Source organism: Microtus pennsylvanicus, chromosome 13, assembly GCF_037038515.1.
Source record: "Microtus pennsylvanicus isolate mMicPen1 chromosome 13, mMicPen1.hap1, whole genome shotgun sequence".
Classification (NCBI taxonomy): Eukaryota; Metazoa; Chordata; class Mammalia; order Rodentia; family Cricetidae; genus Microtus; species Microtus pennsylvanicus.
In genome coordinates this window covers 68,347,678-68,375,407 of record NC_134591.1, presented here as the reverse complement: position 1 = coordinate 68,375,407, position 27,730 = coordinate 68,347,678, and the positions used below count along the sequence as shown (strand labels likewise).

The 27,730-nt window shown below is 50.7% G+C and overlaps 1 protein-coding gene across 5 annotated transcripts in view; it reads left to right on the top strand.

Annotated features, from left to right (window-relative positions):
* The window catches only part of Zbtb40 (zinc finger and BTB domain containing 40), a 65,884-nt gene extending 47,477 nt beyond the window's left edge, over positions 1-18,407 (top strand). For 3 of the 5 annotated variants that reach the window (XM_075947207.1, XM_075947205.1, XM_075947206.1), the window contains 9 exons: positions 1,765-1,933; positions 2,242-2,703; positions 3,354-3,560; positions 6,132-6,296; positions 7,784-7,998; positions 10,903-11,065; positions 11,694-11,780; positions 13,054-13,280; positions 14,808-18,407. In XM_075947207.1, the coding sequence (XP_075803322.1) occupies positions 1,765-1,933; positions 2,242-2,703; positions 3,354-3,560; positions 6,132-6,296; positions 7,784-7,998; positions 10,903-11,065; positions 11,694-11,780; positions 13,054-13,280; positions 14,808-15,002 (1,890 nt within the window). In that variant the 3' untranslated portion in view covers positions 15,003-18,407. Of the gene's footprint in view, positions 1-1,764; positions 1,934-2,241; positions 2,704-3,353; positions 3,561-6,131; positions 6,297-7,783; positions 7,999-10,902; positions 11,066-11,693; positions 11,781-13,053; positions 13,281-13,515; positions 13,645-14,807 lie in introns of all 5 variants that reach the window. The other 2 variants (XM_075947209.1, XM_075947208.1) reach the window with 2 other exon arrangements.
* The last annotated feature ends 9,323 nt before the right edge of the window (positions 18,408-27,730 follow it).

Sequence of the window (27,730 nt, the reverse complement as noted above, 5' to 3'; positions counted from 1 at the left end):
AGGTGGCTCCCTCATTTCTCCCTTGTTTTCTCCTGCCTAGATTTCTCCTATTTATTTTTTCCGCCTGCCATCCCTGCCTATCTCCTGCTTAGCTATTAGCTGTTCAGCTTTTTATTAGACCAATCAGGTGCCTTAGGCAGGCAAGGTGAAACAAATTCAACCTATCTTTACATAATTAAACAGATGCAGCATAAACAAATGTAGCACCACACCTTCACACAGTTAAAGTAATCCACAGCATAAACAAATGTAGCACATCTTTGCCTACTTAAAATAATATTCCACAACAGAACACCTTTGTTCTTTAGCTTTCCAGCCGTAAGTGGCAGGTTATGTCCTATCCCTTTACAGAAGAGTTCAGACTTCACAGTTGTTTCCAGTGTAGGAAACTGGTGAGTGAGCGGGGAAGCCAGTGACACAGCCCCAGAGAACACATCTTCCAACTGTCTAAGCTCAGAGTAGCTGGAGAAATGGTGACTCTTTTTAACCATGTCCTCAGAAGCAGCTGGTCTCAGATGAAGGAAGTTGGTCTTACTGCATGTTTTCTTCTGGCTTCCTGAAAGAGCCAAGATAAACATAGAAAAAAGCTTTGCCCATATGAGGCAGCAAATAGTGTCAGCTCGTTTTCTGTGTGGCATCTCACAATGGGACCAGCATCCCAGAAAATCTAGATGGGGGCTGAGGAAGACTCAGAGACGTCCAAACTTGGCCTTGTACATCTCCAACAGGGAAGGATAAATAAAGGAACATAAAATTAAATCACAGATGTACCTGGAGTGACCTTTTGATCCACGCAGACAGAAGGGCAGGCTCCTAACCATCCCCACTGGTGACAGCCCCGCCTCTGTCTGCCTCTCAGACGGGAAGAAGGCGGTGCACGCCCCTGCAGTGCTCCAGAGGCAAGGCTCATCTGCCCGTCTCTCTCCAGAGTGCTGTGCACTTCAGAGCTGAGGCCTCTGCCGTTGATCGCTTTAGCCTCACTAATTAGTCTCCTGCCTGCCTTCAGGGGCATCAGGGTTATTTAGATAGACCTGAAAAGAGCATAAAGGAAATCTCTTCCAAAATGAAAGTTCCATGTGGCCATCTGTGGATGGTCTCACTTTATTTTCTCAGTATGCTCTCTGCCCATAGCTCTAACATTCTGAAAGAGGACAGCTTTGAAATCATATTCCTGGCCTCTTTAAAGCCCCTATTTGAACCGGCTTTAAAACGCTGAGTTTCAATGATGTTTAAAAGGGTACATCTAAGTGTCTAAAAATATGAAGCCACTCTCTATGCAGAATTACTTCTAGACATGGAGGCAATTATATATTATGAAAAATTATCCTGATCTCTACAGAAGCAGCCGCTGCCAAATGCTATAGCCCACCCCCACCCCTGGCTTCCCATGCTCAGATCCAGAATCTTATACCGTCTAGTCCCTTCTAGACTCTACTACCCCCCAACTTCCTGTGCTTAGTTCTAGAAAGATCCTTGAGGTGCCAGGTGCTAAGAAGACAGTCCTACAGAAAACACCAGTGCCCCCATTTGTTCTCTCTGTTTGCACGTCTGTCTTGATATGTGCTTTCCTGGTTTGCATTTTGCTAATTTTCTTGTCCTTTGAAAAACAGGGCTCTTCGTGTGTCTCCAGGAGAAATATAAACCACCTGGAGAGCTCTGTGTCTTCTCGAATTCTATCCCCATACACCCGTCCCCCGCCCCCGCTGTTGAAGGGCATGGTGAAAATCTGATGTTAACACAGCCCTGTCTCTGGGTTTCATTTAGATGCTGAGCATATCCTCCGAGACAGTGAGCCCTGACGCGGCCCTGAGAGCAGTGCTGAGCAAGGACATGGAGAAATCTGTCTCAGCCTCTGCAATCTGTCGCCTCCTGTGCGGTGTCCACAAGTCTTTCCCTGGCCTGCAACCCCTCATGCAGGAGTTGGCACACGTTGGTAAGGAACAGGGATTGGATCCTGCTAGACCCCAGGGCCCTTTCTATATTGAGTAGAAGAAACAGCGGTTGATGTAAGAGGATGCCGTGCTTCAAGATATTTATTCCTTTTACGTGCTCTTGGCGCCTACCAGCCAGGAGCGCAGGTGTGGCACGGTGCTATTTGTGTTTAGTGGGAAGTGAAGATGACAGCAGTATTGCTTCTGAGTTTCCTGAGGATCCAGATAATCCGGTCTCTCTAAGAGTGTGTTAAAAAGTAGCAAAGCATGATAGAACGAGCCCTAGAGCCACGAGTGTTCTCCTGTGCAGGGTTTCTTACCAAGGAAAATGGAGAGGAGAGGTTGACGGTGAGTGATAGGTTTCACCCTGGAGCCAAGGACAAAGAGGAGAAAGCAGCCAACGCAGCCAGCAAAGACTGCCAGCCCATGGAACAAAAGGATCAGGGGGAGCCTGGGTCCGTGCCAGAGCAACAGGAGAAAGACACTTCTGCCTCCCCGGACTCTGCCAAGAAGAGCTTCATCTGCAAAGCCTGTGACAAGAGCTTCCATTTCTACTGTCGTCTGAAGGTGCACATGAAGCGCTGCCGGGTGGCCAAGAGCAAACAGGTGCAGTGCAAGGACAGCAGTGGGACCAAGGACTCGGAGAAGGGGCTGGAGAAGCAGCAGCTGGAGACCCACAGCGTGGGTGGAGAGCCTGACGCCCCCAAGAAGAAGAAGAAGCGGCTGCCTGTGGCATGTGACCTCTGCGGAAGGGAGTTTGCCCATGCCTCAGGTATGTCAGAAGGTGGTCGTAGAGGACAGTGGCTGCAGATGGTGTAGCTGAGGTTCCAGCCTAGCCCCCTGTGTGTGCCTTTGGCACTAGGACCAGTTCATAGACACACAACGATCTTCTGAGAAGAGCATAGTCACTGGGGTTGGCTCCCCAAGCGTTGCTCTCCCAACTGTTAGGGAGGTCCCTCATCCCACTCTTCTGCGCTGTTAGGGTGTTTGACGATAGAACTAAACACCTAGCACAACACCCACACACTGGAGATTGTAACTGTAGCCAGATGTTTGGCCTCTGGCTTGTTGGTGCCCACATCTCATTTACTTATTAATAAGAAACAATTTATTGATATGAAAATCCTGAAGTATTAAGTCAGAATCATTTTGCCTTGCCCCAGATGTCTGGTAAACCTAATGAACCATGAAAGTGTGAGGAATGAATGGGGAAGATGGGCTAAAAATCTCTATGCCAAATTCAACCAGGAGTGAAGCTAAGGTGACAGGGAAGCAGGGAGCGGACTAGTGGGCATGTGAATGGTGTGGCTGGCAACACAGGCTAGTGAGCTTGAGCCTGGTGAGTGCTGCTTGTTTGGACATTCTTCTGCTGTGTTCCTAACTGACTCTGGTGTCTCCTCCGGGCCTGGTACCCCTTCCTAGGCATGCAATACCACAAGCTGACCGAGCACTTCGACGAGAAACCTTTCTCCTGTGAAGAATGTGGGGCAAAGTTTGCTGCCAACTCCACCCTAAAGAACCATCTGCGCCTCCACACTGGGGACCGCCCATTCATGTGCAAGCACTGCCTCATGACCTTCACACAGGCCTCAGCCCTGGCTTACCACACCAAGAAGAAGCACTCAGAAGGTGAGGGGCACCCTTCCTTTCCCTGCACAGTGCCACTAGGGGAGCTGAAACCCACTTGACTTTAGGCAGCACGGTAGTTGGGGAAGTAAAGGCAGAAGTAAGCATGTATGCACAGACTGTAGAAAGCTTTCTGGGAGGGCTTCTGAGGAGTCGGCTAGAGCAGTATTGGGACTTTGTGGTCAGAATTTACATGCAGCCGGGAATCGTTTCACTTGTCATAGAGTTGAAGCAAGAGAAAGGACTGATGGAGTACTTCTGTCGCTGGGCCATGCTAAGTTCCAGGTGACTAGCTTGGGATCCTTGTGCCCTTTCACCCCGCTGGCCTGAAGGCTGGGGAGGGTTAGAGATGGGTGGAACATATCAGTGCATCACAAGGTAGCACCCCAGGATGGTGGAGGAGACCATGGTGGGGACATGACCAGTCAAGAAGAGCTCAGCTCCTAGATGTGAGTAGCCGTGCCTCCATCACTTTATCTGGATGGTTTCATTGTCCTCGCAGCCTCTCTGTCTCAGCATTCCCTCTTTACATTTAACACTTAACCTTGGCAGGCCACGCCTCTGCTCCACGCTGCAGTGGAATCTGAGTCCTGATAACCTGCCAGGCCTACAGACGCCACACTGCCTTCTGCTCTCAGCACTCCGTGCACTCACACTCATTTCTTCCGGGGACTTCTGTGCTTGTCACCTTTCTTGGGGCCCCTCCCTTCAGAGGTGTCTGCTCCTCTTCCCTCCTCTAGACATACCTTCTTTGGCCTCCTTAGTGGAAACTGCCTCAGCCTGTTTTTACTTTTCTCCACGTGCTTACCGCGTCGAGAACCATGCACCATAATTCAATCACCCTGGTGCCCCATTAGAGCACAGGCTCTGTGGTGACAGAATTGCCAGTCTTTCAGGAGAACTTAGAAAAGTGCATGGCAACAAAAGGCCCTCAAGGAACTCTTGTTTGTCTAGCAGTGGTGGCTCACCCTTTAATCCCAGAAGCAGAGGCAGGTGGATCCCTGAGTTCAAGGACAGCCAGGGATATACAGAGAAACGTAGTCTTGAAAAACCAAACTTACAAAAAAGAAACACTTTGGTGAGTGGATTTCTTGAGTGCTGTTCCAGACATAGATGATTTGTGAACATGCTTACCCTGCTCCTGTAGCACTTAAATTTCAGTGGACAAGATAAACAGCAACTGTGGGATAGAAATGGAGAGGGTAGTCATTGCCATGGTGGAAACCAAGGCTGGGGAGCAATGGGGAAGAACAGGGCTGCCCACACCATCAGGGATGGGCTCAGCCAGAGGGACATCTGGAAGAAGGGCCACACCCCTCCTCAGTGCAGATGAGTTCCCAGTGGACCACAGAGCTGGAAGCAGAATCCTGAGGGGACTGCGATAAGAGGCTGTATTCAGAGAGGAGCTGTCAAAGGCCAAGGCTTGCAGGGTTTTCTTATAGCCAAGGAAAGGACTTCGGTTTTCTCTTCTGTCCTCCTGAATTACCAAAAGTAATAGCTTGAAATAATACGTGTCATTACCACCAGGGAGCTAGAGATTATTTTTAGAAGGGTCCTGAATGACAAAACCAAGGTTTCCTCTGGAGTAGGTTTATCAGGAGACTCATTTCCTAGTCTGTGAAGCTTCTAGATTCTTGCTTGGTTCTGAGCCACATCACTACAGCCTTTCTACCTCCTTCTTGGATTCTGTGTCCTCTCTCTTATCTGGAATTCCCCTAGGCCACCTGGATAGGATAGTGCAGTTCCTCATCACAAGACACTTGATTCAGTCACAGCAGTGACTTATAAGGTGACAGTAACAGATTCTTGCTACAGAAGCCTCCGAAGAGTTTGGATCAGAGTGATGATAAGATGGGATTCACAGTGGGCACATGTGTTTGTATGCATGTGTGTACATGTGCAAAATCTTCCTCAAAGCCTGGCCAGGAAAAAAGTAAGAACAAGGCTCCAGCTGAAGTGGGGCCTAGTACTGGACTTGCTTATCTGGAACCCACTCCCCAGTGGATGCTCCCTGGCCTGGGAGGAAACTCTAGTTACATTCTCGTGCACATGGGAAAGTGAAGGAGTTAAGGGCTGTGTGCTGACTGCAGTGGGTCACTGCAAGCCCTCGTCCCCTCTGAATCCCCAGATCATCTTTGTAGTAGTGGGAATCCGTGCTAGACTTGGTTGTTAATTTGCTTTGTTCTGTTCTGAGATGAGTCTCCCATAACCTAGGTTGTGCTTTACAAGAACACCATGTGTTTTGCAAGATCTAACTCACATTTCTGGACAGAAGGATCTATCTCTGGCTGGAAGTGAAGTATGCTCTTCCTCTCTGTAGAAACCTGATAAACAAACGGGTTCTCTTAGAGACAAGAGCTTTGTTCCCCATCCGGCTGTGCTCACCCACTGAGTGATGGGTTATGTTTGTGAGGTAGATGCGTTTGATGAGGTGCCTCAAACTTACCCAGCATTGCCTGAGGTAATGTCACCTGCCAGTGACATTTCTCTGGTGTGTGCTTTCGAGTTTGTTCTGTTTGTAGGAGTGCCATCCCTGTTCAGTGCTTGTTCTCACATGTTCATGCGCGTTTGCAGGGAAAATGTACGCATGCCAGTACTGTGATGCTGTGTTCGCCCAATCCATCGAGCTGTCCCGGCACGTGAGGACCCACACTGGGGACAAGCCGTATGTCTGCAGGGACTGTGGAAAGGGCTTCCGGCAAGCCAATGGCCTCTCCATCCACCTGCACACCTTTCACAGTGAGTACTGCAGTCACAGTGTCAGGCACCACAGGCCACGTTTGGCACTGAGGAGGCCTGTGACAGTCATAACAGAGCAGTCACTGCTCTAATCAGCCTCCCATTAAGGACTTTCCCAGAGCTCCTATGTGCCCAGCATGTGAAAGGTCATTTACCCAAGGAGTTAACAAGACTGTAACTCTAGTCAAGTGGACCTCCAGACAAGTGGGGTTTGGGTCAGACCCAGTGCCACAGTTCCAGTGTCTTCTCGACCTCAGGAGATGATGATCTGCTTTAGTCCTCTTCTCACAGCATGGGGAGAATCAGTGAAGGAGAACACTTAATCTTCAAACTTAGTCTTTCATTCCCTAGAGCCCCGCTGGCATATCCTAGAGCCCCGCTGCCGCCCCATATTACTACAATACCCTAGAGCCCCGCTGGCATACCCTAGAGCCCCGATGGCATACCCTAGAGCCCCGATGGCATACCCTAGAGCCCCGATGGCATACCCTAGAGTATACCATTCACACAATCCTAGTATTCAGGATCACAGCATTGCTCATAGAAACTGTCAAAGAGTCTTAAAAGATAGTGTGAACCTGACATTTCCATGGGGGTAACTAGCAAAATGGTTCTCAAGGCTGCTGTCAGCAGTATTCCTGGGTTATGCAAAGTCACTGTACATACATAGGCGGAGCTATGGCTTGCACTTTCTTGTGGACAGAGGATTTTATTATCAAAATATTTTGCTTTCAGTTGCTTTAAGAAAAAGATACAATGTTTTCTGTCATCTAGATGGCAGAAATGTCCATCAACAGTGGTTCCTATTTTTGAGGTCTCACTGAGGAGTTGGCATATCCATGGATGTATAGGTGAGACATCTTCCCATTAGATCCTTGAGCAAGGATTGGTTGATCTCTAAACCTTGATTTTCCTAATCTTAAAATAAGACTCAAACTAGACCCTCCTCTCCTGTTCTCTGAGGGAGTTAACTTGCATAAACTTCCTGAATACACCCACCCAGTGCTCACCGGGAGTCTGTGCAAAGGCTTTACTGTTGGGTCTCAAGTTAGGACCAAAAATGTGTCCCCTTACTGCCACTGTCAGGAGACACAGTGACACTCTAGAGGGTGTGTTGGGAAGGTCTACAGGGAAGTGGTAGACAGACCTATCACTGCAGACAGGAGAAGCAAGCATGATACTGCCTGTAAAGTAGCCCCATGATGGAGGGAGTTTGACATATAAGACAGGAAGCGAGTGGTGGAGGTGAACAGTTTGACACTGCACAGATGGTGAGTCCAAAAGCTTGGAGGAGTCCTGCCTCCTCGGGAAAAGGGAGTAGAGCCAGGTTGTTGCCACACTGAGTTGGGGTCCTTGGACTCTGGTGCCACAGGAAGTCTGAACAGCCTTCCATCTTGCTTGTATGTAACAGTGGCATGTCACTGACTGCTGCTTGTGCTATTATCTCCCTCTGCCCCTCCCTCCGTGGATGCCCTGCCTGGAAGCAGACATAGAAGATCCTTATGACTGCAAGAAATGCAAGATGAGTTTCCCCACACTGCAGGATCACCGGAAGCATATCCATGAGGTGCACTCCAAAGAATACCACCCCTGTCCCACGTGTGGGAAGATCTTCAGCGCCCCTTCCATGCTGGAGCGGCACATGGTGACCCATGTTGGAGGGAAGCCCTTCAGCTGTGGGATCTGCAACAAGGCCTATCAGGTGACCCTGGCCACCAGGAGCACACCCCCGTCTGTGCCTTACTCCCTATTGACGTTTGTTGCCTGCAAGCTTGTCTCCAGGATGTTACAGACAATTTGACTTTGAGAAAGCATGAGCTGGGGCTGTACTCAGTGAGCACACACTTATCATCCATGAGACACATCACATGGCTTGGTTACCTTTCTTCTGTCTTCTGTTTGATTTGTTCTATTGGCATCTCCTGCGTGCCTCAATTATCTCCTACTTCTTCCTCTGTCCAGAAGTCCCACCTATACCTCCTGCCAAGCTATTGGCCACTCGCTCTTTATTGAACCAGTCACAGCAATATATCTTCACACAGTGTACAAATATCCTACAACATTTCCTCCCTTTGTCTCAACAAAAAGGAATGCTTTTAACTCTAACATAGTAAAACTAAATACAGTATTAACAATTATCCTTTAAGAATTGCATTCACAATGTCCAGTCCGTTTGTATTTGGCATATTTGGAGGAAGTATTATTCATCTTATCTTGATGAATTTAAAGTTTTATACCTAAACCATCATTTTTATCACTATCTTTAAACCATCTTTTTATACCTCAAAACATTTTCTTAGATAAACAATTTAAGCTTTTATGTTTCTCAACCTTATAAACTTTACATCTCTTATGTAAGTTTCTTTTTTGAAATTTGTAACAAGGAAAACTATATCTATCTCATCTTCAGCTCCATTAGAGAAAAGAGAAGGATATAATATTACCTGAGTCAACAGAAGTGCAGAGCAAACCAACTTCTAAAACTATAGAAATGACAGAAACAGCTGACTTCCTGGAGAGTCACCCAAGGTTCATCTGCAGCATTGGAACATCCATCTTTGGCCTGTAGGCCAAAATATCACAGACTTTTCTGTGAAGCAGGAATTTTTGAAGGCCTGTCCTACCTTGTCTTGGCAAAGTTTGGCAGTCACTTTCTTTCTCATCCTTCTTGTCCAGTTTGGACAGCATTCTGTCAGCAGTCAAGGCAGGGGTAGTTTCTTTGCCCCATGAGTAACTTTGCCACAAAGAAAGCAAACTCCATATGAAGGTTCTTCGATGCCCATCCTTTTTTGAAGTAAATTGTTGCTTCCAGGAGCAGATGTGTCTTAATGTCATGAAAAGCCTTATGTTATTAAAACATTTTAAATGCCATATTCTGTAGGTCTTTTGAAAGTGTTTGAAGACCATCTATCTATTTAAAATATATGTTTGACCTTGAAAACATACCTAACAGGACTATAAGTTTGATACCGATGACTACCAACCTGTCTTTCTTTTTATACTAAATAGCTTTAAAGGACTAAAACTTTACTTTTTCTGGGGGAGGAGGTTGGGGGGGTTGAGACAGAGTTTCTCTGTCGCTTTGGAGCCTTTCCTGGAGCTAGCTCCTGTAGACCAGACTGGCCTTGAACTTATAGAGATCCACCTGCCTCTGTCTCTACCTTTGAGTGCTGGAATTAAAGGTGTGTACTACCACCACCTGGCTAAAACTTTACATTTTTAAATGAGCTACATAGGTACTATATCTTAAACAAGAGTAGAACATATACACAGTATAACAAAAATAACCTTAAATTTGTATTGATATACAAAAATCCATACCAATGTAAAATATTTGAGACTAGTTGGTGTTCAAAAGTAGACTCAACAATCCACCCTTTTTTTCCATGATTTCTATACTATATCCTTCCTTTTCTCTTCAGAAAGAGATCCCTCCTTTATTCAGTGTTTTTCCTGACCATGACCAATAACAACTTGTAACCAACCCCCCTAAAGGACGACCAACACCCATAACCATGGAATGACAGAAAACCACCCACCCCACCTCTTGGGGATGTGGGCATCTGTTTTCTAGACTGCTTCTTGCTATCTGGGGGGCAATGGCCTCTTTAAGGGACTCTGAGAAAATTGGGATAATGGTCAAGTCCTGGGAGAGCTAGCTGTGTTATTTTTGTTTAGTCTCTGTGTGATGGGAAAGTGTAGAGCTTATCTGAAGTTTTGGCTGGAGCACAATCTCTGCTGGCAACTTTGATGTTGATCTGAATGTAGAATTTTGAGGAAATCGTAACAGGCATTTTGCGAGGCTGGATCACCTGGGCTACTTGTCTTTATTGGTGTCTGGTCCTTTTTTTGAAAATACGTAAACTTTTAAAGGTAACATATATCATCAGTAACACAACTATGGAATTGCAGTGTGCACAAGTCAGTTAAAGATGATTTTTTTTGTTTTATGTTTGTGCAGCTAAAAGACATCTTTTAAGTCTTTATAAGTTTATTTGGACTGTATAACCAAACCTCTATCCATGCCATAGGAAAGGATGACATGTAATAATAGGTCATAAGGACTCTAGCCAACAAGATTTATCATGTCTCATCCAGTCTTAGAGCTGTTCCCATAGCAGAGGGTTATACATCACCTGTCCTGTAGTCTTTTCTGTTTTTTTTTTCTTTTATGTCTTTAGCCAAGATTTTTAGGAGGTCTCCCCCAATCAAATCTGATCTTCACTGATTTTGAAAGAATCCCTGTAGCACAACTAATAAAAACCCATTAACCAATAAAGGCAACACATATACAGAAGGACTTCCCACACCATATCTATACCCATGTTCTTTTCTTTCTTTAGCATCTGAGCACATTTTTATACATACTATATACATACTATACATATATATAGTGTGTCAGTCGGCCTCAATGGGAAGATCCTTATATCCCACATACTCTTGCATGAGTGAGGGCTTACTGTAGGGTCTACTAAGCTCTGCCTGGAGTAGCCTCTCCACTAACATCAGTCTCCAGGGGCATGATTCTAGATCCATGAGCTTGTGTCCAAACTTTCTGTCATTGCTGGGACTTTCTAGGATCTCACATTTGCCAAATGCCTTGCAGCAATTGTCTGGTCTCTGGTACCACAATCGAACCCACCACCCAGATGTATTTGCTGCCCAGAACCATCGGTCACCCAAGTTCTCATCGCTGCAGTGCAGCTCCTGTGACAAGACCTTTCCTAACACCATCGAACACAAGAAGCACGTCAAAGCAGAGCATGCAGGTGACGCTGGTGCGGCTGAGGGTGGAGGGTCCGGAGTCATTTGTCCAGGCACTGATGATTGCCTCTGTTCTGCCCTGGCTCCCCAGAGGAGGGGCCACACCTACCCATCAGGAGCTGTAGTGTACATGGCAGCAGTTCCCAAGCCCCCTAGCATAGAGCAGCGTAAGCTCCAACCAGCCCTCAGGAGCCAGCCAGCTCCTGGAAAGGGTGTCGGCTTTCATGGCAGATGGGTCCAGGTGGGAGTCTTGGCTCTAGCTCTTAGCAGCTGCATGACCTTGGCAGGTGACATCTCTTTTCTGAGTCTGTTTTCTTCTCTTCAGAATGGAAGTTATTAATACCTTCCTTGCAGGTACATTTGGGGATAATCACAGCGGCTGTCAGTTACAGAGCGTTTCCTATGCGTAGGGCACCAGCCAAGCACTCTGTATATTTTGTCATTTAATTCTCACAACCCCTTTGCATCCATCTGGAGCAGATGAGTGCTCTTTACCAGTAGGTTCCCCAGGTCTCTACAGGCACCGGTTCCTAACAGTCGGCAGATGCTATATGGAACGTGGGTCCTCGCCCCACCCAGCCCTGTTCTTCATCCTTTGTCTTTTCTGCCGCCTCTTTCCTTTCACACTCACAGATCTGAAGTTCCACGAGTGTGACCAGTGTAAGGAGCTCTTCCCCACACCAGCTCTGCTGCAGGTTCACATCAAGTGCCAGCATTCAGGTCAGTGACCCTCCTGTATGTCCCTGAGCTGAGCTCCACCATTCACAGCGCTAGAGCTCAGCCTGTCTTTTTACTGACTTGTGCCTGCATTTCATCTGGAAGATGGCATACCAGTACCAACCTCACCTTGAAACCATGAAAGCTTCAGGCCTGGCCCCAATATGCAGCCCTGTGTGAGAGCCATGACTGTCTCTGGTGCTATATTTCATTAAATATAAACTGAACCATTTTTAAAGAAACATCCAGAAGGAATAGTGCTGCCAGTGAAGCTGTGCTTTTTCAATTATTAGAATTTGTAGGCTTTTCAAAGTAGTTTTTCCATTTTTGTTTTTGTTACTTTTTTTCCAAGACAAGGTTTCTCTGTATAACAGCTCTAGCTGTCCTGGAACTTGCTTTGTAGACCAGACTGGCCTCAAAGTCACAGAGATCTGCCTGCCTCTGCCCCGAGTGCTAGGATTAAAGGTGTGTGCCACCACCGCCCGGCAGTATTTAGTCTTAATTGATACCGATTTTTGTCACGTCTCTTACTCAAGTACATACATAAAAAGGAAAGCATAAGAAATAAAGGAAGACTTGAGCATTATAGAGTAGCCTTTGGTCCCTTTTCCAGGGTTACTCTGCCATCAGAGCATTGATATAGTGCACAAGCTATAGGGTTCCATCAAAGGACAGGAAGCCATTGGTTTGGTCCCCTGAATACCTTATAAAATTAGGCTGCTTTAGGTCCCCAGTCTTGGAATGTAGCCAGTACTTCATTTGCTTTCTCCCCCTTAGACCACTGGATCTTTAAGAGGTAAAAGTGTGCCCCATCCTGTTTAAACATGCTCCCCTAGGCCACAGACTCAGCTTCAGCATGCACAGTTGCGGTCTAGTGGTCAGGTGCCATCCATCCCATTCAGAAGTCTCAAGATGTGCTTCCTGAGGCTTCTTGCCTGGCCTTAGAAGACTGCAAGTTCAGTTCCCAGCCCAGAAAACAGTGCTGCTTAGAATTGAAGAAATGCTGTCCCGTTGGCAGGCCATCTGCTATTGGGTGAATAGTGGGCCAATACCTACCTCAGCAGAGTCCACTGCAAATGGCATTGTGGCCTGAGGGCCCTAGCCTGCTCTTTGTGCAGTTTCATAAGGTGTTTGAGCTTCAGGTCCCGTGAGCCCTGTCTCTACTCCCCCATCCTCACTGTGCCTCCCTCTTCCTCCCCTGCTCTGAGCCATCGTTCCCCTGCTCTGAGCCATCGTTCCCCTGCAGCCAGGTAATGTCTGCTGCCTCCTCCTCCAGGGTCGCAGCCATTCCGGTGCTTGTACTGTGCGGCCACTTTCCGCTTTCCTGGAGCACTGCAGCACCATGTCTCCACAGAGCACTTCAAGCAGTCAGAGAGCACCTTCCCCTGCGAGCTCTGTGGTGAGCTCTTCACTTCCCAGGCCCAGCTTGATGGCCACTTGGAGTCTGAGCACCCCAAGGTAATGGGCACTGAGACCCAGGCAACCAGCTCTCAGATGGTGCAGGTGAGACTGGGGTCATTGGATGTGAACAGAGTTCCGAGGGTTCCCCTAGGACACTCACTCCCAGTATCCAGTCCCACTCTGTGGGCCTCTCGCAGGTCCTTACACAATGCCTTCCTGATCTTAGAATCTCTGAACTGCCTATCAGACAACGGGAAATTCTAGTCTGTTGTGGCCCCTAGGTGGAGGGAGCCTAGAACACGAATTTGCCGGGTGGAACCGCAGTTTCTCCTTCCAGCTCGCAAATTCCCCACCTTCTGAAAGGCACTGCAGGATCTGGAGGGCCATCAGGAAACCCTGGAGAAGACTGCTGTGTTCTACGGGCAAGGCCCGTGGGTAGACCTGGCTGGATACAGTACGCATTTGTGTAAGCCTGTGCCTTCACTCACATGGTGAGAAGGCTAAGCTTGGCCGGCCTGCTTCCCTGCTGCTTTCTGCTCTGGCATCTTCCCCAGAGGCGGCAGAAAGGAAAAGAAACTGACTTCTGGCGGCTGTCCGTGGTTCCTAGAGAAGCTGGGGTAGGGGCTACATACTGATGGAGGTGTCTCTGTCCAGCTGTCACACTGTCCAGGTGTAAGCCAGTTTTGTTTTGCAGTCTCTGGAGAGCAGGGCAGGATTCCAGGTGAGGTTCCCGTTGTCATCCCACCTTGAGCTACTCTGCCTCAGTCTTGCCTAGAAACAAGGCTTCTAGACGAGGTGTCCTGCAGGTGGGAGAGGACTCCACTCCTGAAAGAAAGAAAGGCCGTTTACTTTACAGCAGTTCTACTGAACCAGATACCTGGTGACTGGTCGCCACAGTTATCCCACAACCGTGCCACACAGCTGAGTCCACCTTCCTCCCCAGTGCCCACTCTCCAGCCCTGGCTGGTCCTCCAGAGCCAGGTGGCTATGCCCTTTGGACACACTGCTTTAGAAATGTCAAGGGATCAAACTGTCAGAAGTAATACCTTGGAGGTGCAACAGGAACCCCAGAAGAGCTGGGAAGGCCTTTGTTAGCAGAGTGTGCAGGTTTGCAGGGGCAGCTGTAGCCTGTGGAGAGGACAGGAGCGTATGCCTGCCCCACCAACCACTGGGCCAAGTGACTGAAGAGAGTTGGAGCAGCCATAGTTGAGCTACTTTCTCACCGAGAAGGCGTTCAGCCTCGGGGGCCCGAGCTCTTGGTAAAGCGCTCCTGTTTCCTTGGAGCCCTTGCACGGCACTTACTCTGCATGCCATTCCTGAGACAGGAGAAGCCAGTGCAAGCTGCTGCGCAGTGTTCGCTGGGGTGTAATCACAGAGTCCATGCACCCCGAGGTGGCGTACTGAGCAAAATTATAGCAATTTAGTGCGCAGAGTTATTTAAATTGTCTGCCTGCCTCTCTTTTGCATCGCTGGTGTGTGAAACTTCCCTCTTCCCATTAGGTGTAAGTAATTGCTCTCCTCAGGTGAAAACATAAATATCATCATTACGGCGTGAGACGGGAGCCATGTAAATTCTGGGGAGCTCACTGTGGACACTGCCCGGAGCAGCCTTCCTGTCTTTCCTTTCAGGTGATCCAAGCTCCAGAGCCAGCAGCCCCAGCCGAGCAGGTGATCACGTTAGAGGAGACGCAACTTGCTGGCTCACAGGTGTTTGTGACCTTGCCAGATTCACAGGCCTCTCAGAGCAGCTCTGAGCTTGTGGCAGTGACGGTGGAGGATCTGCTGGATGGTACTGTCACCCTGATATGTGGTGAGGCCAAGTGAATGGCTGCTCCTCCAGTAGCGGGGGACTGGACTGGATCGCAGAGGAAGCTCACAGCCTGCCTGCCTCTGCTCTAGCTGCTGTCCCAAGTGGTGAGCTGTTGGACTCAGCTCCACCCTGGTGCTCTCCCTTGGAAGTCAAAGGCTTCGTCATTGTCCTAGGACACAGAGTCTGAGCCATCCACTCTGACGCCAGCACTACCGCCTTCGTGGCAGACAGCCTCAATTCTCCATGCTTGCACTCAGGCCTAGATTCCACCGAACCCCCCTAGGGAAGTCTGGCTTCTGAAATGACAGTCTGAAGAGTAGTGGATGGGAACTGGTGGCCAAGGTGGCCGAGGAGATACAGCGTGCTCGGTGGCCTCAAGAGCAGGGGAGTTACCTGCCTCTGAGCCCACAGAGGGCCTGCAGACACCGCCAGTGCCTCTGCATTAAAGCACCAACAGCCTCCAGGGACATCAGCTCAGCAGCTTGCCCTTCCCACTTCCCCCATCCTCTCCTTGGCTCAGGTGCCCCTCAGAGCTTGGCTGTAAAGCAGGTGCCAATGTTAACAACACAGGAAGCTCTTGTTGCCATTCCGGATCCCTCCAGCTCTGACCTTCCCAAAACAAAGCTTTGGAGCATTGCTGTGGGAGGCACCTTCACTGAGGCCATCCAGCTGCGCCTGCTTTTTTGGATGTTCTTTGTTGCATTCCTTATGGAGAGCGACCCTGTGATCACAGGCCTTCCATGCCTTCCAGTAATCAAGGCTGAAACCTTTCCTCAGCCTGGAGACCTCTTGCTGGCTTCCTCTGGAGCATGTGATAAAATGACCCAGCTCCTGGGGGCAGGCCTATGCCTGCATGTGGGGGATGAGAAGTATCTGAGGTGGCCTCTGTCTCTGCCTGGTGCGTGACCTGCTCTCTGGGCTCCCCCTGGCTGCATGCTCACTGCAGATCGGTGCTCCATTCAAGTCTGAGCGTCACAGAGCCTTTTATCTTTAGATCCTGAGATACAATCTGGTAATTGATGGCTCATGGAATCTGGTTGGAAGTGCAATTAGATGGATGTTGGTGCCTGCTGCTTACAGAGAAGGTTTGCATTTATCTTCCTTTCCTGGAAGCCCAAAGATAGAAGTGGGGCTATCACAGCTTTTGCCCATCAGGCAGGGCTCCCTGCCACCTAATGTGGCTTGACTCCCTACACAGGGGAATGCCCTGATTTGGTCACTTGCCTTTAAGCCACCTGCTATCAGAGATAAGCCCGCACAAGTGCAACTCACATGACCATGTGCAGAGATGAAGGTCAAGTCTTGTTATGGTGTAGGTGCATTGCCACCATCCCTGCACCTGGCTCACTGCGGAGGCCAGGAGGTAGCGATTTAACCTACAGCAGTGTTCAGTGCCACCATCCCTGCACCTGGCTCACTGTGGAGGACAGGACGTAGCAGTTTAACCTACAGCAGTCAGTGTTTCAAGGGCTGCCCCTACACTGGGCACAGGCAGCCCAGGTGAGTTTCCAAGCTGGACTCCAGCTCTGGCCAGCCTGTCCCAGTCAAGCCCATCCTCATTGTATATGCAGGCTGCTTGAATTTACTTGCTAAGGAATCTTTCCCCTTCTAAAGTAAATGTTTTTGCAAAGCCATTCAGCCTCAGAAACCAAACACTGACCAGAAGATGGTGCTCAAACATCAAGACATCACCTCCCTGAAAGCTCAGTGTTCCCACATTGCCGCCCTGGCCTGCTGGCTTTCAGACCTGTGGCAGCCGACCAGGGGAACTCTTGATCTGTAAATGGTGTGCCAGTCCCTCCACATCAGTAACCCACTGAAAGACAGTGGGTGGCACATGCTTTCAGCCTGTCAGGAACAGCAGTTCAAAATAATTCATCCTGAGATCCTATGAGGGGAGGTCAGCCTGAATACCCAAAGCCGGAAGTTAGAGGCCTGAGTGCCAGGCCCTGCCCGGCCTGAAAAAGCCAATCTCGGGTTTCCTGGGGACCCAGGTGGTGCTCGGGCACACGCTCCCTTCAGTCACCAGATGTGTCTGCCGCAGAGAGCCGTAGGGCAGGTAGGCTTGCTGCCCATCCTTGGGTGCACAGCTCTGGTGCACATAACCACAGCGCTGGATCTCACCTATCCTCAGCGAGTTCTGTTCTGGTGACTGGTGGCCTCTGCTTCAGCTGCCTGACTTTTTATAGTGACTCCGAAGAAGCCTGGGGAAGGTCTGCTGCTGCTGCCCCAGAGACCTGAACTACCGCAGAGGGCATTGTTAATGGGCCTCTTTGTCCACATTGCTTTTACAATGGAAGTGTGGTTCCATTTGCTTCCTCCCCATGAATATGTCTGCCTGGCCCTTGGGCAGCAGCCAGAGGAGTCTCCAGGTTCCTTGGGATTTGTATATTTGAGCCATGGGGCACCAGTCCTCCCCAGGGCTCCTAATTCAGCCACTGAAGAGGAGAAGGCGGATAGATGCCAAGCTGGAGTCTGGTTGGTCCGTCACCAGTGCATGGACACAAGCAGGTGACTAAGCAGAGACCACTGTGAGCATTTTGGCCAGTGTAACTGACAAAGGTCTTTCTCAACTATTTTATAAATGACTCTTCTGTCTCCAAAGCTCTTTATTGGAAAAGCTCTGAGTTCAGTCAGTACCCAAGTCTGTGGCCTAAGCTCTAGGCCTATGTGCTGTTCTGCCCAGTCGAAGGAAGCCTCTGGCCCCTGCTGACCACAGGGGTGATACCTCAGCCTTGTTCCTAGAGTCTGAGCTCCAATGGTCAGGGCTGAGGACTCAGATGAGGGACAGACATGCCAAATAAGGGGAAAAGATGTCTGTTCTCTTGGGGATGGGCGTGTCTTTAAATCCCATGTGCCTGAGAACCTGTACTGACAAAGGATGGAGATACTGACATGACAGCCTCACTTAGAACAGGCAAGTGCTTCTAAGGGTCAGGAGTATTTCTTGTGGAGCTAGAAAGTTGACCAGTGGTGGCCATGACACTGGTTTGCTCCAGTGAGCTCTCCCAGCCTAACTCTGTGCTGCAGCGCCCTGTGTGTCCCATCAGGTACTGGGAGCCTGGAAGAAAAGTGAAAGACATGGGGCCAAGGGAGTCAGAGGCAGGTTAATAGTTTTGTTGCTATGGAAACTCTGGGGGCACTGAGGACTTATGCTAAAAACTCAGAAAGAAACTCAAACTTATTCCAGTCTAACTGGGCCTATGAAGAAAGAGAGCAGTGCATTCTTTGGGGACTATGTTGAGGAAATCATTCCTTGGGCTAATTTACATGGCCTCCAAGTTGTGACAATGGTCATGGTTTCCCTGAGCAAAGCCACCCATGACCAGGACAACCAGCCCCATGAGATGTGTAAACTGGATGGCAAACATCTCCACTCAACATGCACTGTGCTTACAAATAAAGTCTGTACGTTGGAAGCAGTTGTGGTACGTTATTTCAGGACACTGGTGTTTTAGTCCCTTTTGCTTTTTGGTTCTGGGCAAAGAAAGGGCTTGGTGTCCCTGGACCATTGTGCACCTTCAGGCCACGTTTGGCCTGGGGGATAACTCCCATCATGCAATTTCATCCTAATTTCTCTTTCGAAAGCAGCACATTTCAGAGCATGGAATCCGGGGGACACCCGAGTTGCCCCGCACTATCCTACTGGAGGGGCGGGGGGACACCTGCTCAGCTCCTTCCTAGGCTCTTAACAGTAAGGGGAATGGTGGCTATAAAATCCGCATTTACTGAGTTTAGTGTGGAAGGTTTACACGCAGGCCAGCCTCCTGTGTTCTCTAATACGAGGAGAATCTTTTCTTCCTCCTCTGTCTCCCCCTTCCTGAATCCCCTGAGACCCCTTACGACATCCACCACTTTTCATTTATGTATTGATCTCAGTGGCTCCTGAGTGTGCAATAGATAAGCAGAAACAAAGATGTCACTTTGCTGTCAGCCGACAAAGGACAAGAGGTGGTTTTAGGAGGACCAGAGTTGAGAGGAAGCCTGTAGCGCACCACACCCATCTGCGCTACCATACAGTTCGTGAACCGGGCAAGGGACTGGAGATCTGGAGATTTAAACACAGAGACTCACAGCAACACTGGTCATCCTTGAAACAGGAATGCCCCCTTTATTGTGTCCAGGGGCAGCTTATATAGGGATCCTTAACTGACAGCCATGCCCCAGCCAAACCCACCAGAAACCACTCCCCTACCATCAGGAACTCCTGAGGATCTCGTGCTCAAAGCAACTGCAAACATTACAAGTTGTTTACCAGAAATTCAGGATCTGGGGGTTCACAGCTCCCAACAGAAGCCTGCTGCATCTTCAAGCTGAACTCGGCTCCAAGACTGGAAAGACAACGGGGGGGGGGGTGGCTCTGTGCTCACTTCTGGGATGATCTTGGGGCACAAAGGTGTATGTTTTCAGAACTTGCAGACACCCTACTGTCCACGTGAGGTTTTCACAGACTAAATCTGGACCAGTAGTCTTGAGTGTCTGTACTGCTGTGAGATCTAACTGAAGCATGTCCTTGGGCCCTGGAGGAAGGGAATATAGGGTCTGGGATGGTGTGAACAGAGGTGGGAAATGGGCTGAGGGATCCCTGGTGAGCCCGGATGAGGGGAGCTGGCTGGGGGAGGCAGAACAACATAGAGGGAAGGGATGGGTGTAGGAGCCCCCCTCTCTCTTAGTGAGAAGATGACCTTGGACAAGCCTTTCCTAGAATGACAGAACAGTTATTAACATCTTAAAGTACCTGAGTGCAGAGGCTCCTGTTAGTTGCTGCTGTCTGACAGGCTCAAGGGGAACTAGCGAGGGCCAAGAAGGACTAGAGAGGAGCAGAGGGAAGCCAAGAACAAGGGCCTCTAGACTGCACTGCAGTAGGCCCAGAGCCTCCCTGGGACAAATGGGCTCCCAGAATCCGCTGCAGCACAGCCAAAGGACCAAGTCTGGTGAACGTGGCCAAGCTCCCAGCTGCTCTCCTGCATCTTCAGTCCACTGCTCGCTGTCTCTCTGTCGGCCTATGATCATGAATATCTTTGGGTGGAAAAAAGAAAAGCCGCCTAATAAGATGACACAAGCCTTATAATCCCTGCCTTCCCAAGGAAGAAACAGGTGATTGTAAGTTCGAAGCCTGCCTGAACCACAGAGCAAGTTGGAGGTCAGCCTTGACTGCTCGGCAAGACCTTTTGCCTCAAAAAAAAAATTCTGGGTGAGGTAGCACACTCCTTAACCCTAGCACTCAGGAGCATCTCTGAGTTTGAGGCCAGCTAGCTACATTGTGAGACCATGTCTCAAAACACACACAAAGAGAAAAATGGGGGAGGGGAGAACGAAGTATTGTGGTTGGGGGGTATCATCACCACCATGGCTTGGGTAATCCTAGAACTCAAGGATTCCCTGAGAAGAGGCATCCAGCATGTGCAGACACCATGCTCCCCTTTTCTCTGTTTGCCTCCTTGCTAAGTGCTCTCAGAACACAGGTCCCATGTCACCTATTGCGTGTGTGGCAGCAGAACTGATCATGGACAGTGGAGTCACTGGATGCTTAGGCGTTGCTTGCCCCTGGGAATGGGACTCAGCCCAGGCATACTGTGTTGAGCTTGTACCCAATGCCCTGTGGGAACTGTTTCCCACGTGTGGTGTGTACTGTAATTTCATCCGGTCCTCCCTGCCTACAGCACATCTGCAGCTTGGCAGGACAGAGAGCGGCACTGGCCTGGGGCGAGTGTTGCTGGAGTCCCACAGAGGGAGGTGGGGCTTGCCCAGCTTTCCTCTCCAGCTGCTACACAATGGAAACCCCCCCTGGCAGCAGAAGTTAGATTTGCCGCAGTTCTTATGCAGCTCCATCCCTGCTGGATTCTGAGCCTCGAGGAAGGGACCAAACCTGACAAACTTTTGCTGGAAAAGTGGGGAGCTTAGGAACAAAGGGGACCCAGTATTCTGCTTGCTGTCTCCCCCACACCCCGCCCCGCACTGCTTCACATCTCTGGCAAGGATGCTCCCATAGATACCTGTGGGAGAGTCTGCTGGAACATCCTCCTTTCTTTGTCCTCTGAGATGAGATTAGCAGAAGGCTGAGCAAGCTAGCCTGAGCTCCCCAGCTGCTCTGATCAAACAGCACGCCTTGCCGCTCTTCTTCCCCCAGCGCAGGCCAGGGACAGCTGATCAAACACATCTGGACAAGGTCAGTCCAGGGACCTGCAGGCCTTTCCAGGAGAGATTTCATAGTCCTGCCATCAGGAGGGTCTGATAAAAATGGACAGACTGGGAAGGGGCCCTGGGGACTGGCATGGGGCCCAGCAGCTTTTCACCCTATGCAAGATGGAAGTGCCTGGTCCAGGTAGGGTCAGGACAGAAGCCAGCTCTCAAGGCCAGCACTGGAGCTGGGGAACAAGGTGGCTTTGTACATGTTGCTGTGGCATTATAGGGGAGAGAGTCGTAAAACGACACACAGGTGAGCTTGGGCTTGTGAGATTATTAGATTGTCACAGGGTGACTTCAGGCCTCCCTCAGCAATTGTGACCCCTTCAAGAGCAAATATGGCATTAACCTTGCTCAAGTACACACACGTGAGCATCTAGGCAGTCAGTCTGGCCCGCCCACCAGGTATCTGACTACACAGATCTGTTAGACCAGGGATCCTGGGAGTGACTGATTCCCACACCACAGGCACTGGACACTTGGGATGAGGCTGAGATGCATGGCTTCTGTGCCTGGGGAACTTCCGTCTAGTTAGCAGTAGTGGTGTCTTGCTGTGGGCCTGTTGGTCAATAGTGATCTGTCCCTGTTTTGGATCCCTGAACCCCTTGTAGCTTCCCCAGTATTCACTTGACACCTCCCGGCTCAGTCAAGGCTCCCCTGGAATACAGCACATCACAGACCCTTCTAGGACTCCACGTGGGTGTCTGAGCTCAGCACGGTGGGGAGCACACTGGGGAGCTTTCTTGGCCCAGCCACTTAGGGGGAAGGTTCTCTGGCTTCTCCTCTCACCCTGGGCTCCTAGAGCAAATGTTTCCTATGGCAACATCCATCCTAGCAGAGTCAGATCTGAAGACACTGGGAGGCATTAGGGCAAGAGCCCAGCTTTAGAGATACTCCGATCTGGGCTCCAGTCCCTGTCCTGTCCTTTTTGGGTGTCACGCTGGATGTCCTGACTCAGACTGCTCTCCCCCATCCTGCTGTCCCTCTGTCTGCCCTGGTTCCCCATATTTCAGGACTCTTCTGGTCGTTTGCTCGTTGATTCTTGCTTCAGTACTCTTGAGGCTGGAAGGACATGGCGTTGTTTTGCCCGCAAAGGAGTTGAGGTTTCTGGAAAGCAGATCACTGTGTCACTTGAGAAGCCAGTAGCAGACCAGCAGTCAGGACAGCTGGGCCTGGCACTGAGTCTGCTTCCCAGAGAAACGTGATGGCAAGCATCCCAGCAGGGTACAGTGACAGGGGCACCATTTGTTCACTCCCACCGTGAGCATCCCTGGATCAGCAGGGTCCCACGGGACTCGGCGACAATGGGAACAGTCTACCGTGTCATTCAGTATGGAAACCACTAGGCCCACATGACTGATAGTATTTGAAATGTGTGCCACTGAGGGACCCAATACTAATCTCCATCTCAGCATCAGACGCAGCTAGTGACTGTCACCGAACAACAGAACCAAATGGAGGACCACGGATGGGAGGTGGCTGAGCCCACCTCCCAGCCCAGCTCTGCCATCTGGACCCAACGCCTGTGGCATTCCCACTGGTGACCAGGTCAGGAAGGGAAGGCACCTGATGTGGGTGGTACTGGCTGCAAGCTTCAGAAGATTGACAGCGCTAAGGCTGTCTCCTGCCCTGAGGTCCCACAGGAAACACATCCCAGCTCAGCCTTCACCATTTTCATCCAGAGGGACCAAATGGATACTCGGGACACTGGAAAAGGACCTTAAGGAGCTTGTTATCACTCAGCTTTCGGGGCCATGCTGGTGCCAACGGAGAGTACCATGTTCTCCATCCTACTTATCCCCAGTGGTAGACCAGGGCAGAAGAGAAATGAGAAGGGGGCCAAGGAGGCAGTCAGGAAGCGCTCCCTCCCAGGGCCTTGAGAGGATCTGCACCTGAACTCTGCACCACTCGGGTGATGCGCCCCGTCTGTGCCAACATGTGTTTGTCTACTGATGCCACTTGCAGTGCGAGGAAGGAGGTCTCGTGCCCGTGGCCAGTGTGCAGTGGAGGCCTTTCTAGGTTTTGTGCCATGTGTACAGTGCCCCAGCAGCCTCACGGTCCCACTCTCAGGGGAGATGAAGGAGAAGCTCTGTCCTCAGGTAGATGTGGAGGGATTGTGTCCTTCTTAGACCACACTTCTGAGAACAGTTCCGAAGGGGCCTCCCCTCAGCAGATGGGGCCTTGTGACCACTTAGCTGGCCTGGAAGAAGGGAGTTTTTAGAAGTGGGAAGAGCCCTGTCCAGCACAGCAGGGTGTGAGGACAGTGGCTCTTCCCGCCTGCTGCATGAAGAAGCCATGCTTTCTTGTCTGGGCTCTGATGCCCATACGTGATGGGAGACTCTTGTTAGGAGATTCCCGTTAACCTGCAGCTCTGGCTTCTGTGCCAGCTGTGAGAGGCAGGGCCTGAGCACTGAGAAGTGTCCAGTGCGTCCAGATGTTGAGGCTTCTAGAACACAGCTGCCTGGCTAGGTGACCCCAGAGCATTTCCTCATCCTGTCACTCAAGAAGCCTGAGAAGAGAGCCGCCCCCTCCACACTCTCACGAGTCACTCTCGGGGTTCAAGCTTAGGGGTGAAGGGCATCACTGCACTGCAGATATGACGGTATGCCCCAGATATGTGCACACTCCCAGAGTCCCTGACCCAGCTGTGGCCACCCACGCCCACAGCCAGCCTTTCCACCCAGCTTCTCCCTGCCCTGCGCAAACCATCCAAAGGCCTCTACTCCAGACAGCTACCACACGCTACTGCTCCCTGGGCTCCACCAACAACATGCAAGCTCAATATCAAGCGTATCTGTGTGTCCTCTGGTGAGTGAGGCCCCCAAGGCTGCATCAATTACGTGGCAGACAAAGGGAAAGTGAGCTGGCCATGTGCAAAATGAGCTAAGCGGGTGCTGTGGCCTAGACACCTAACCACTGCTCACTTGGGAACTGATTCATTCTGAGACCAGAGTTAATGCCTTCCCAGGGCAGCATCCAACCACCAGTTCCCTTCCTCCAAACTGTCCCACTGTGTCCCAAGCTCCCTTCAAACTGTCTACGCCATGGTAGTCAGTATAATCAAGACGAGCCTCATTGACCAAAGGATTTGAATGAAGGCCTGGTAGCCTTCGCGGAGTAACTGCACAAATACCTTCGAATGCGTCTGGCGGAGGCGGCAGCTGGGGCAAGGGCCCTGAAGCAGGAACGTTCCTGTGGAATACTGAAGTGGCCACTGTGGCTAGGGCGGAGTAGGCAAACTGGAGACTGGTTGAGATAACGCTAGATGAATAACGAGGGCTCCGGTTACACAGGAGCCTGTGGGGGTATCACAGGTGTGGCCAGAGGAGGGTTTTGAGCAGAAGCATTGTGCTGCAGTGTAGAGAATAAACCTAAGGCAAGGGGTGGGTGCTGGGGAGTTAGTTAAGGGGCTCTTTGGTTTCGTCACAGCGGTGCTTTCTACAAATGGGATAAGACAGTAGCAACGACAAAGTTCTGAGACTCTGAAGGAGAGAGGAAAATGGCGGGTGGCGGAAGAAAGCAAATTTGCTGGTGGGTCGGACATGGGGTCTCAGAGGAAGGAGAGTCCGGGATGGCTCCCCAGGGTTTGAGGGCTATGGCGGGACCCGGAGAAAGGTGTGTTTTGGGGAGAGAGAAGGAATATGCTGGGTGCTTGCAGTCTGGGAATCCTGTTTGCTATTACAGAACACGCTGGCCAGTGGTCCTCTGCTGTCTCCTGTCTGGCACCTGGCATCACAGAAACCCCCTTGGAGACTCTAGCTGCAGCTCTGACTTATCAGTTCAGTGTGGGGAAAGAGACGGGGTCAGTTTGTCCCTCCCATCTATCTGTCCATCTGTCCGTCCATCCATCATCCGTCTGCTCTCCTGATATGACCTGCGTGCCTAACCACAGTCAGACCCAGTCAATGGATTCAGCAGGGAGCAAGCACTCGGCTGACCTCCCCCCTCCAGAGGCTCCTATTCCAGTTACAGACTCCCCAACCTCCCTTTCCAGCTTCTGCTCCCACCCCCAGGTCTCTGATTGCCAGGTTCCTCCATTAGTAAAATGTGGATCAGACTGCCTCCCGGTGCCCCAGGAACTCAGCCCTCCTTAGCTTCACTAGATCATTATGGCCACCCTAATCTTCCAAGCTTTGAGGGCCCTGTGTCAGCACCTTGTGCCCTCCTAGAATGCAGAGCTGACCAGGAAAATGTGTCCTAGCATCAATCCTGCCTTCCGCAAGTTCCTTGGAGAAGTGATTAGCTTGGCAAGGCAATCACGCAGCTTGGGTTGGGTGTGGATCACATCCTCAAGGGGGCGATAATGAGCTGCTGGGCTGGAAAATCTTGCTCCCTGTTCCAAAGCAGATATGCACAGAGCACACAAGCCGCATACACAGACATATATACATCAATAGTACGAAACTTAAATTAGGAAAAATTCTTAAAGGGATCATTGGGGAATGACACCGAAAATAAGATGGGGCAGCCCAGGTTAAGTCTGGGAATGCAGTGGCCAATCCTGGTGCCAGGGATAAAGGTGACCAAGCTCAGGGACACTGCCCTTGAGCCCACAGTCTAGTGAGTGGCATGCAAGATCAGGCAATGTGACACCCTGTAGTCAGAGCCACTGGGCCAGGGGCCAGTGGCCAGGAGGGGACAGGCTCAGCTTCAAGGTTCCATGGACTGGGCTGGCACTGGAGGCCAGCACACAGGTGCTTATGTAGGATGATCCCTTTGGACAGGTAGGATCAGGAGGCTCAGCTCAGGGTAATTTCCTGCTTGCTGTTCTCAGCCAGGGCTTTGTTCCTCAACAGCAGATACTGTTCTTGTAGCTACCCGATTTAACGTAAGAATTCCAGTACTGGTATGGCGGTGGGCACCTAGTGTCCCCAGAAGGGTCACTTCCCTCTCAGATTGGGCTTGGCCATCTCTGAAGTGAGAGGTAAACACAGCCCCCGCCCCTCCACCCCCGCCACCACCTGCTTCACCCAGGTGTTGATTGGAGGAACCCATGGAAACCAAAGAGCATAGTCTAGGAATAAATGAGTTCACTCGTGTGAGGGAGAGCATCTGCCCCATTCTGTAGGTGAGGAAGCAGGCGCAGAGAAGTTAATCACTTGTCAAAAGTCTCCCAGCTAGGACTGAGCCAGGATTTTAGCCCAGTGACCGAAAACAGGCACAGAACCAGTAAGATTATGGGCGTGTGGTGCCGGGGTGATAGGTGATGGGGGGTAGGCACCCACAGATTCCCTGTGCTCGACTGTCCTGTGGGTGGCCTGGGCTGTCTGCCCAGAAGCCCCCATCTTGCTCTCCTGGAGCTATCAAGAAGCATGGCACGCACTAAGGAGTCGGACTGGGGCAGCTGGAGGCCCTGGAGACCCGCAGCAGAGAAGGGGGAGCCCAGGGGGCCCGGAGCTGTCTTCACAGGCCTTTCAGCTGTCAGATCCAACACTGGACACAGATCTGACCACACCGAGGCCTGATACGGACCCCTGTGGCGCCCAAGATGAGGTCCTGACAGCTTAACTGGCCAGTCAGGCTCCCCCGAGAGCTGACCTCTTCCAGCTCCCCCAGCCCCATCACTCTCTCCTTGCTTCATCCTTCACTTGTGTTATCTCACCCCCATTTCTGCTGCCCCAGTTCTGGGCAAGGAGAATCTGCTCTGCCGTGGGAGCCTTCGGGGCTTCCCCTGTGGAAGCATGACCCCTCAGATTTTCCAAGGGTAAGGGTCTCTTTTGTGTAACATCTGGTCCTGGTACCTGGGCTCTGCAGCTTTTGTGTGTGCCCATCTCTCCAGCTACCAGTCAGAAGTTGCCCCTAGGGGTAGAGTGACTGTCACCACCCCCACAGTATATCCACCATCATCCTCATGCAACACGGAAGCAACCAAACTGGGAAATGGCTTGCCTAAAGGCATAGTCTGAGGTGGTGCTGGATAAAGCCCCAGCAATCATGGACCCCTAGGCTACAGACCGGAACTCTGACACAACTCAGCTGCTGTCCCCTTCAAGGACAGCGTGCCTTCCGGCCCACAGGGCAGCTCATATTCTTCCTTCGACATGCCTTTTGTTTCTCTCGGAACTGAGCCTTGACACTTTAGGTTCATTCCCACCACGGGGACAGCCCCCCAGGGTAGGGACAGCGGCCAGCTGTGCTCGCTGCGGGCTCTCCACAGCTGGACTAGTGCAGGTGCCCAGGAAATGCTTGCCAAGTGAGTTCCCTTCACCACGTGGCCAACCACATCTGTCACCTTGATCCTCTCAGCCATCCTCTGAACAGGCAGCATATGGCTTCAGGTGAAGACACAGGGACCCACAGAGGCTGGCCCAGGGCTAGTAAGTGGCAGACACCAGCGGCCAGGTCGACCTGATCTCCAGACTCACATTCAGACATCCTGTCTCAAAGAGGGTCCTGCACCCACTAGCGTGGCTCTTACCAAGGTCACTCAGCCGGTTCTGGCTCAAGACACTGTTTATTCTTTGCAGGGCCTTTAGCCAAGTCCTCAGGGCCCAGGCACAGAGCCGGTAATACCTTCAGGACTTCATTCTTGTCTTTTATTCAGCCATGAACCGCA